The sequence below is a fragment of the Coffea eugenioides genome, chromosome 2, assembly GCF_003713205.1.
Source record: "Coffea eugenioides isolate CCC68of chromosome 2, Ceug_1.0, whole genome shotgun sequence".
Taxonomy (NCBI): domain Eukaryota; kingdom Viridiplantae; phylum Streptophyta; class Magnoliopsida; order Gentianales; family Rubiaceae; genus Coffea; species Coffea eugenioides.
Genome location: NC_040036.1, coordinates 27333463 through 27345247, shown reverse-complemented (window position 1 = coordinate 27345247; position 11785 = coordinate 27333463). Strand labels below are relative to the sequence as shown.

The following is an 11785-nucleotide window of genomic DNA, read 5'->3' as shown; positions in this document are numbered from 1 at the left end:
CTATTGAAGCCAAAGTCGTGTATCTTTTAGCATGATATTGAACTGAAAAATCTGGTCAAGATTGATTAGTGTCTTATGTGAGGAAATGATATTCACACACCCTATTTCATATCTCAGATCTTAACTATTTTAGTTTGGCTAAGAATGCAATGAAAATTAAGATAGTATTAGGGGTATCTAGATATCATCTCCCCCTTTATTTAAAAAAAAAAAATCAATTAATGATACTCCTTAAGTCCTGTTTAGGATTGCGGTGCGTTTATAAAAAAAAAAAACCCCTTTTAAACACTAAAAGTACTTTTAGGGTGTTTGATAACCAATTTTTCGTAATTTAACGAGTCCAATTTTTGATAATTTAAGAGCACTTTTATTAAAAGCAATTGTGTCAGTAGTGCTTCCTGTAAGTTAACGTAGCTCCAAATGAGGCCTTAGTTTACTTTTGATGAAGGATAATTATTAGTCCAGATGGGATTTGAGGATCCAAAGATAATAAGTTAAAGCAACATGTTTTGCATGCAAATTGAGAAAAAGTAGAACACTAGCCAGGTAGCAAGTAGCATCATATCTCAACCATGGTAAGTGCATTGCATTCACCAAGAATGTACTTTTGGTAAGTTAGACATCCTTCTCTATTGGATTTATTCATTAATTTTTTTATTTGGGAGGAGGAGGAGGATATTACTTATGTTTCAACCAAATGACTCTATTTGCAAGTTAAATTTGAGCAGGAGATGTATCATAGGAAATCTGCATATAATTTTCAGAAATTAAAACATCAAATATGGACAGCAATAGCTTGCTGTGGAAGAAGGGCATTATTAGTCTAGATAGCAAATTGAGACGTTAGAACTCTATTAGGATAAAGATGTTTTGCATTGGATATGAGAAAGAGCAACAGGTGGAGTCATATTGTGTTGCAGCCATGGTTTTTGCTTGCATTCAATGAGCAACAAGAAGACAAATATTACCATGGAAAACACCAATAAATATTTTGCAACTTTTATCTAATCCTTATTCTTTAATTATATAGAGTAAAGCTTCTCACTTTAATTACATAGGGGAAAGCTTCTCATTGTAGGTCAATTAAAAGCACAAGTTTGGGTGAAAAAAGGTTTCCGCAATTTGCTACTGTGCATTTTTCAGGTTCAAAAGCCTAATTGTTTGGATTGTCATTTTTTACCAAAAATTTTTTACGTTTCTCGTGAATATATTTTTTAATTTTTTTATTCTATATACGTCAAATCGCTACAATGCTTTTTTCTAGAAAAATTTCAGAAAGTAGCATCATACCCAAGTCAATATTAAGCACAAGCCTGCGAAATTTGCCTTCTGAATTTGTTAGATCAAATGTAATTAAATTGCAAATGAAAGTTGTACTCAATCAATTCAAAAGACTGTTGCATGAAATTTTCTGTGCTTAACATTTATTAAGTTAAAATGCTTATGCGTGCAAACTGATCAACATAGGCTGTCCTACTTATTTGTATTATCCTAATTGATTCAAAATACAAGTTAAATATCTGAAACTCCTGCGTAATTGCTCCAGCCAAGTGTAAGCCTAGAATATATATCAAAGCCCTGCCGTCTATCCTAGCTTTTGAATTGGCTAAATCACTAAATCATGGCATTTCTGCGTTCGAGTTGAGATTGGAAAGCAAAATTGCTTGAAATCTCATCGATACTTGAGACATCCATTAAGGACAATTATTAGCCTGTGTTTTGGAGAAGTCTGAATATTATCCGAAATGATATACTATTACAGTGCGCTTGAAATCATCTGTCCCGAATTTTGTCTCTGTCCCGTCTATCTTGTCCCTATTTAATTACCATGTGTATTGATTAATAACTCTTAAAATTTTATTGTGAATAAGTTCAATAATCAATAACTCTTAGGATTTTATTGGAATATAAGTCCAACGGCACAATGCACGTGGTAGTTAAACAAAGATGAACAGATTTAGGATTCTATTGAAAACACAATACATGTGGAAGTTCAACAAAGACGAGACAAATAGGATAGAGACAAAATTGGTGACAAAGGATTTGAAGCGACTGCCGTGTGATTTTTTTAGAAATAATTTAATATGTTAAAGGTTTTTAGCATCGAATACGAACAAAGTGAAGAAAATATGTAGTACACATTTCGATCATTGGATAAGTGACAACTAATATAATTATTAATTACGATTGAATTTCTTGCAGCGTACTTATTTTGGCTAAGTCGAAGCACGAGTCTCACGAAAAGTCACAATAATTTTCAGTAAATGTTTAAAAATTGCTTATGCATGCGAAGAACTTGTAAATTTCATTGGGAACAAAGATAACATAGTTATGTTTATTGTTTCATTTAGAGCTGGCAATTTGTCCCAAGTCCCAATGGGCTACCCATGCCCAAAGGAACTTTGGGCGGGATGGGTATTATAATTTGGTATTGGGTTTAAGTTGGGACACATCCCAACTATACCCATTAATGAATGGGAAAGGATGGGAAATACTTGGGTACCCATTGGGCTCAAATGGCAAGGGCTCCGTTTGGATTAGTTGTTTTTGGTAGGTGTTTTTGAAATATTTTATTGTAGCAGTGTATATGAAAAATTTTTACTATAAAATTTTTTTGAAATATTTGATATATTAATATGGATGGGATGTTTCTTGAGTTATTGTATATTACTGTAACATTGTATTTGAAAAACTTATTTTTTGAAAAAAAAGTCAATCCAAACGGAATCTTAGATTCAAAAATTATCTTTAACAATTTTTATAGTCATACCAGCGAATATAATCTAGTAGTCTTCCTAGTCATTATCCACAAGAATTTCCAGCATTTCAGTTAGTTTAGACCTGTCATCCTTGGACAATGATAAGGATAAATATTCAACATCCTAAGGACCTTGGCCATCTTGATATATGTTGGAATATGGCTGTATATCTATCTTTTCCTTTATTTGTTAATCCAATTTTTGGTGGGAATCTTGAGTATAAAGCACTTGCATGTTTATTTAATAAAACTAAAAGAAATTTAATAAATCAAAAATATTAAAATTATATAAAAATAAAAAATGAATTAAAGGAAAAAAAATATGTAGAAAATGGATTTGGGTATTGGGCGGGATCAATCTAAACCCATCCCAAAATGATCCCGCCCAAGTTAGTCCCAAAACACATATGGGTAAGGTTGGGCCCAAACCCATATGACTCGGTTCCATCTCAAACCCAAGCAAATCCCGCCGATCCCGCCCATTGTGCCACCTCTAGTTTCATTTCATCTCAAAGTGACAGGTAACAACAATGTTCACCTCCCAAGTAAATATAATACAACTGATTCAAGAAAAAAGTACAACTATTGCATGAGTATCATAGCATGAAATGACATTCTGGAATTTACTATGAAACAGCCACCTTCTTTCAAAAATTACGTAGAATCTTTTACAATTGTTCAAGACTGAGTTTTCAAAAGTTTTGTGTTTTATGCCCGACTTGTCTGCAACTCCATGCGAAGATGACATGGTCAGGAAAGTGATTAGACAATACGAAGAGTTGGTGAGAAAACAGTGGCGCATGCTTTTTTGGTGTGGTAAAAGAAGATCGGGTGGCAAACTATGGCCTTGGTTGGCATGCAAGTTTTTGGCCAAGTTTATTTGCTACAAATTTTTTAACAATGTTAATTACAATAACCTTAAAAAACTTAAAAAAAACTTTATTTCAAAATATTCAAAAATTTACACACTTTAAAAATTTTTTCTACAACTTCTACAGTAAGTTACAGTAAAGTTTTAGATAAACATAAAAAAGACTCACTTGCCAAACGGAAACATGTAACAAAATTACTTCTACACTTTTATTCCATGGAAAGTCCGTACAACTTTTTAAGTTATACTAGTTAATAATAAGCTACTTATCTATTTTTTAAAAAATGCCTTCTACTCTTTTTTTTTTTTTTATCCAATCAGATCTATTTCTCTTTTTTTGTTAAATGATACAGCATTTATTTTGCCTTTTATGATGAAAATGATAATTTCTCTTAGAATTGGAGAAGATCTTGATTTGAAATTATTTGAACTAGAAGAAGATGAAGATGAGTGATTGGCCTTAATTTTTTCTCTTTTATTCTTAAATATGCTCATTTTCTATTGCTTCTCAACTCAGATTTCAAAATTTTATTGGGTTATTGTAATTTAAGGCACAAGATTCAAATTTTATTATTTTTTCTTATGAGTTTTATTGCTTACCATTGCACTTGAGGATTTGAGGGTCTTCGTTGCTTAAAATTGTTTCTTCGTAATTAATTTCATGTGTTTTGTAGGATTACCAATTTTTTTTTTAAAAAAAAAAGTTAATCAGTGAACCGTTCGATCGAACCAGTTGAACCGAGAACCGGTAGGCTGATCGATTCATTGAGTGGTTTGGGTTTGAAAACATTGTGGCAAATCAAATGCAAATAACATTTCAAAATCCTTATTAGTCAGGAATTATAAACCCTCATTATTTGTCACATTTTTATAGCCCGTGGTGTAATTTTTTTCATATTATACTGACCTTTTTATTTATAGTATTGAGACAGCTGATTTTGAGATTACTACTACCATGCACGAAATGTCTTGGGTGCTTAAGAGCTTTATGCCATCATCAATTCCAGATATATTGACAAACACCTCAAAACTAATCTATTCCTATCAACTAAAACTATACAGTTCTATTTGGAGATATATATATATATATATATATATAGAGAAGCCTGAGGAGACCATGCCTGGTAAGTTTGATCAATGAGCACTTTATTACTCAATTCTTTGTTTAAATTCAGAGAGATGATATCTGAGAAAGATCCTTCTATGAAAATTGGTGAATAATCTAAGTGCATGGAAACATGTTTTTCAACCAACTAAAGCAGGGGAGGAAGTGTAAGTGAGAGATCTCGAACTCACTTAAAAAAGTTAATTAAATTAAAAAATAGAGGGAATTAACATTTGGATAAATTACTAATAACCTCCTGTGGATTTGCATATATAATGCCGACTGACCCCTCTAAGATTCAAAATAACCACATAATCCTTCCTATGATTTTATGTAAAGTCAAAAATAAACGGAATGCATACTCAGTTATGGTGATTGAATCGCACACACTCTGAAAATATGTGTGATGAAATCATAATATTCACTTAATCTTCTATGATTTGCATAAATATCCACTTTAAACCCCTATAATTTTTACATTTATCCATGTAATTCCTCTATAATTTTATATAAGATGGTTAAGTCGTCGTCTGATTTAACACTTAAGTAAGTGCATTACTGGCATGTTAGCTAATGACGTTGTATAGACTACTTTCCATTAAATTTTCAGTTTACATGAAACCATAGAAGGTGAAGTGGATGACAATAGATGAAACTACGGAGGCGTTATTAGCAATTTATCCGTAACATTTTTAAGTCTTGTACAAACTAATAACAAACACAATCATGCACTGTAATATTTTCTATAGGATCATAAGCATGAAGAATAAATACTTTGCATTTCACTACAAAACTACGTCAATTTCTCATGAATACTCACTGTGGCTATAGATACAAATATTATAGCTATAGCTAAATAGCAACTCGAAATCTTGATGCTGCTTGACATTAGGATTAAAAAAAAAGTACTTGGAATTAATCAATTCCCTCTTTTCTTCTATTTCATGATGCAAACTTTTTCCTTGCAACCAGAGCCATTCATCATATATATAGAAGAGAAATCATTATCCGAATTGCCATCACCAAGATATGTATTACCTTATATCACGTCCTTAGTATGAAAAATTTAAAGCACAAAATTCAGGAAGCTTGAAATGTTGTCTGTGCAATCTATCCATTCCAGATCAGGATCAAATTTGACTTGGCCATTCAAATCTACAGTACCATGAACGTACTCCTAAGAATAAGTTCCGGATGCAATGGATTACTTGCGTCCTAATTCTTAACAGCATAGCATTCAGAAACATGCAGTTGGATTTCATTTACTTACTAACTTCAGTCTATAAACATGACTACATACAAAGAGACTGTAAAGCTGCATTATCTAATTACTACCACAAAGTCAAATAAAGATGAATGGTTAACATGACTGTGCACATATAGCGCATTTTTTTCCCTCAGTTTTGCCCAGATATTGTTACATGCCATACAATATTCTTATCACAAAATTTTTAAGGTTACTGACAAGCATAGCAAGCGAAAAAAAAAATAGCAAAAGATCTAGTGATCTACTTGCGTCTCAACGGAACCACAAGTCTCACCACTCAAAATTAAGCCAAAGCATCTTTTTCCGGAAAAAAGCATAGTCGTCTCTGGTTTACCGAACCTTTTAGTTGCTGCTAGATATGTGGTTATCAACCTTAAAGATTTGAATGTTTAATATACTTTAAGTGGTAATATACTACATTATATATGTAATATTAAAGTAAGATTAATTTTTTTTAAATTTTATTAGTTCAATTAGTTAACTTGAGAAGTTATTTCAATCAGTTGATAATATTTGGTCCTAGAGCCAACAATAGCGTAAAGGGTAGGGTTCTGGAGGGGACTTGTAGGTTATTTATTCGTGTCTCCTACTGCCCCACTTGCTCACCATTGAAAATGCTGGACAGTTTAAAGCAATTTTATCCCTTGGGGGAGGGGTGGGGGATGGCTTGGGAGTTCCTTAGGGTATTCTGCACCAACTCCCATGCACTTGCTTATGTTAATTAGTTTTGGCGATTTCTCATTAAGGCAAATAAGTTGCAATACTTTTCTTTCAGTCCCCTAGATAATAGAGGTGCTGATACCCATATTACCGAAAAGATTCAAATAATTTTTTTTTCAAAAGTTTCATTCTGGGATAAGTACCCAGCAAATTTGTTAAAGATGCCAACAAGAGAGGGTCAGGGAATTCATTCTGCAAGGGCCATGACCATCTCCGCCATGGTTCTCATCATTCTTGGAGCTGAAAAAACTTAATTGATGAGATTAATTAAGCTAATCAATGCTTTTGTGGTAGTTTATCAAAGATCAATTGATAATTTGATAGACGAACACGCAAAAGACAAATGTAAATGTAATGCTGCACAAACCAAATTCTAATTTACAATGCCTTCTCAGGTTACCAAAATCATTGTAATTGTGAAAAAAAAAAAAAAAAACTAATTCATAACCCATGCATGTGGCAGTATTTCTCTCCTCAAGTTATCAATAATGCTTCTCTTAATTTCCAAAATTGCTCTGGAACACTAAGAGAGTACGTACGTATAGAAATAGATAATTCTCAAATTTGCATTTTAGTTCATGTGTCACTATTATTCCTCGGTTAAGTTCCATATAAAATCTAGACTTCCAGTAAGATCGATGGTCATTGCAGCAGTCTGCATTTTCTACAATAAGAAACATTTTTGTTCCAATAGAAGAAAACAAACAAGTCAACCCATTCCAACAAATAAAATTTTAAAATAAACTAAATTGTTCTGTCTAGATTCAAAAGACTAGCATTTGCTGTCATGGCATATCATATTTGGAGAGTTCAGAAATGTTGATTTGTTTCAATCTAAACCAGTAACAAATGTGGGTATTATGAAGGAAATTTTGGATGAAATCCAACGTGTGGTGCTTGGCTATGGCTGGAGAAAAATTCCAAGAACTCAAGAAAACTGGAAGTTGGGCCTGGAATGGGGCTTATCCCCTAAATGTTTAATTTCCCTGATTCTTACCCATATGCTTATTATAGGTTCTTGTACCTGATAGTATATACACTGATTTTAGAGATTTTAGGTTCTTATCCATATGTACATTTGAAAGAATAGGGAATCACATTTTTATTTTTCCAACTACATCAATGTAGGAAAAAATAGGAAGGTAACACTGATGTACATCAAGAAAACACTGATGTAGTGTACATTTGAAAGATTTTAGGTTTTTCCCATATGTACAATTTTGCTGTCAGTGTAGGAAAAATTAATCCTAGATTTTAAGGTCTCAAATGTACATATTTCTCAAACTCATAGATAACAGTTCTAAACATTTTTTTTAGGAGTAATTAATATACTAATACATGAACCAAGTCTCCAAGTAATATAGTCCACACCCAACAATAATGAACCTGTTTTTGCAGGTTAACGGTGCATAACATGTTGGGAAAATGGCCAATTTAGTCCCTAAATTTTTTTTTCCCATCGATTTCGTCCTTATATATATTTGTAGCCAATTTGATCCTTAAACTTATATTTCGGTTCCAATCAAGGAATTCAGCGGCGGAGCCACCGTATAATTTCCTTCAAACTCCTAATTGAGCAATCCAAAAGGGGTATTTTAGGGATTTCGGTGATGGGGCTGTAACAAAAATTAACAAACAGATAAGTTTTGTGAGAAATACCCAAAACCCAAAACAAAAACAAAAAAATTTTCAAAGCTGCCAAGCGGTGCTGGTGGGGTTGCTTCCATGCTCCATGGCACTGCTTACAAATTCTAGCAAATTCCCTGCTCCATGGCACTGCTTGCTTCCATCATTCTTGATGTACACATACCACTTCCCTGTAAGCCGTGCAGCAGCAACATTGCCATCCCTGTAAGCCGTGCAGCAGCAACATTGCCAGCTTGTTTGGATAGACTAGGAGGGATAGTCCCATTAAGAAAATTGGTATTGAGATCCAACCAAAGCAAGCTACGGCAATCCTCTAATTCTGCAGGAATATTCCAAGATAACGAGTTGTTTCCGAGCTTAAAAATCACAAGATTTGACCACTCAACTAGTTATTTCAGAGTGAAATCTAATTCAAATTCGTACAATTGTTGAGACTAGCAGGGGTTGATCCATTCAGATCATTGAAATCAAAATCAGATTCTCTAAGCAAGTACATTAGCTCTTGTGGGATTTCTCCATAAAGCTGATTTAACGAAGCAATCAAATCACGAAGCTGAGATATGATCCCAAGCTAGATGGGATTGTCCCAGTCAAGTAGTTAAAACTGAGATCAAGGGATTCCAACTTGAAACAATTACTCAGACTCTCTGGTATTGAACCGGTGAGCAAATTATTCTGAAGATACAACACTTTCAAATTGTTCCTGGGGTCCTGACAAATCCCAAATGAAATCACCCCAGATAGATTGTTAGAACTCACATCCAAAGTCTCCAAACTGACCATCCTGGACAAAGATTCATGCAAAGAACCAATGAAATTATTGAATAACAAGGACAAATTCTTCAAGTTACTCATCTTCACAAGGGTATCAACAGGTAATTCACCAGAACATTTATTGTTTGAGATATCAAATAATTCCAAAACAGAGCATGCACCAAAGCTTTCAAGGACATTACTTGACAAATTATTGCAGGACAACACCAACTCCACCAAGCTTGGACACAAATCAGACAGATAAGGTGGTAAAACACCTTGGAAATCATTTCCTCCCAGGTACAAAAACCGTATAACCCCACCAGCACCGCTTCGCAGCTTTGAAAAATTTTTTGTTATTGTTTTGGGTTTTTGGGTATTTCTCACAAAACTTATCTGTCAGTTAATTTTTGTTACCGTCCCACCATCGAAATCCCTAAAATACCCCTTTTGGGTTGCTCAATTAGGAGTTTGAAGGAAATTATGCGGTGGCTCCGCCGCTGCTAAGTTCCTTGATTGGAACCGAAATATAAGTTTAAGGATCAAATTGGCTACAAATAATATATAAGGACAAAATCGACAGAAAAAAAAGTTTAGGGACTAAATTGGCCATTTTCCCTAACATGTTTTCATGAAGTAATTTAATCTTTCATACTATTCAACATGCACAAAATCGCCTGTAAATGAATCAGCAACAGAAAATAGAAATAACAAAAAACGAGAAATGTAGCGTTGGCTGCTCAAATTCAAGTTGATGCAGGAAATGTACGTAAAACATGAATTTACCCCAGTTAATTACCACTACTTCACTCAACCAAACTTCAAAATTCTATGTTATGATCATTTATTAACATATGTAGCATGAATTGAGTTCATAATACCCCAGTCCAGGGAGCTAAATGTGTATCCTATGATCCAAGAAAACATGGATGGGTCTGATGCAGAAAGCTGAGTATGAACTAAAGTGAGAAAAAAAAGTTACTTCAATGGGATCATTATGGTCGCATAAAATTAAAAAGTTCGCCGGCGAATTTCGCTTTAGTATATATAGGCTGCTTATTCAACGGGTGCTTTTGCTTATAAAGATACGAGAGAGAGGTGGAAGACAAGGTGTGCAGTGCAAGTAATTACGTACGCCTCTGATCTCTTGGTAAAGATAGATAGTTCGCAAAAGCTTTGATCTTAGGATTATTCTTCTTGCATGTTTGTCTTCGTAGAACATTTCAGCTTTTTCTTAAGAGTTAAGGCCGTTCAAATGCTTTCCTGGGACAAGTAAATTCTAAGAACTGATTCGCGACCTCCCATATCTACTGGTTAGGTTAATTTGATACTTCAATTCTTATTTTATTTCTTAAACTACAAATTAAGACACTTAAGATCTTAAACTATAAAAACCATCCAATTTTATACCAACCTCAAACAAATAAAATTTTGAAGTAAACTAAATTGTTCCGATCCTTTTTAACTGTTTTATCCCAAAAAAGAAAAAAATGATTCCTTTTTTTTTCTTGTTAGATTTTAAAGTCTCAAATGTACATATTTCTCAAAGTCATAGATAACAGACGTTTTCTGAGCTATTTTAAAAGAACTGTATTGTTAGAGTGCTGTATATGAGATGAAGTATTGTATTATATAAATTCTATAATAAGCGAATTGTCTTAAAATTGTTGTCGAAATTATAACTGAAATATGAACTAATAAGTTGAGATAGTTTTATTTTTTTTTATTAAAATCCCTCAACAAAGTTGCGGCACATAATCCCCATTCCTTTGGTTCGATTCTCTAAACAATATTTTTCTCATCATTTTAATTATTCCCAGTTATTATTTCCTTACTCTATCAACCAACAAGAAAGGAAAGAAAAAAAGGAGGAAGTTACTATTTGATCAACTAAGAGAAGAGTTAAAAGCCTCCTTTAACCTATTGTGTAATGATAAAAGGTGATCAACATGTAAAGGAAGATTTGGGAAGGAAAAAAAAGGGTAATATATTTTGCTTCCTGAATTTTTTTTTTTTTTTTGTGTTAGATCTGGGTCGACGGTTGGAAGGAGTTGAATGTTCTTCTAAGTGTTTGGTTTGTGTTTTTACCCTAGGGATAATGGCATTGCTTTTTTTTTTATTTATACTTCCAAAAAAAACACTAAAACATAAAGTTTGAATCAGGAAACTTGAAATAAATGTATAAAGTCTAAAGAAAAAGTTGCTTAAAACTCAATAGCAGAAAATCAAATACTGAACTAAAGCCAAAAAATGCAAGCATAACATAACAGTACACTATTAACTCATCTCGGGTAAGAATACTTACTCTGATAAGGAATCTAAATCACTTGTGATAGGGAGAAAAGTCTCGAGAGAACCAACCAAAGAATTCAATATGTAAGTCAGGAACCAATTCTAATCCAAAAGTTTAAACTATTAGGTTCCGAGCCTTTATTTATATATTAACCGCTCTTTTTCTATCTCTCGGATCAATGTGGGATATAATCATTTACTCATTAATCTAACAAACCTCCCCCTTCATGAATAACCCCTCACATTAAATCCAAATTTACAAACATTTCTTTGATCCCACTTTAATACTCAATACAAGTCTACCTTATCATCTAAGGTCATCTCTTCTCCCAAACATGGACCCACTTTTTTTTAACATCCAAACTGCATTCT

At 33.2% G+C, this 11785-nt stretch overlaps 1 protein-coding gene across 1 annotated transcript; it reads right to left on the bottom strand.

The window, feature by feature from the left end:
* Positions 1-8410: 8410 nt before the first annotated feature.
* On the bottom strand, positions 8411-9223 carry LOC113759364 (brassinosteroid LRR receptor kinase-like). Its single transcript, XM_027301928.1, has 2 exons — positions 8994-9223; positions 8411-8570 (listed from the first exon to the last, which is right to left on the bottom strand). Exons 1-2 carry the CDS (start codon positions 9221-9223, stop codon positions 8411-8413), a joined length of 390 nt encoding a protein of 129 aa, XP_027157729.1.
* Positions 9224-11785: the final 2562 nt, after the last annotated feature.

Coding starts and splice junctions, on each gene's coding strand:
- LOC113759364 (XM_027301928.1), bottom strand. CDS start 9,223: ATGAGTAACTTGAAGAATTTGTCCTTGTTATTCAATAATTTCATTGGT. Junction 8,571..8,993: donor AGTCTGAGTAATTGTTTCAA/GTTGGAATCCCT, acceptor CACGGCTTACAG/GGATGGCAATGTTGCTGCTG.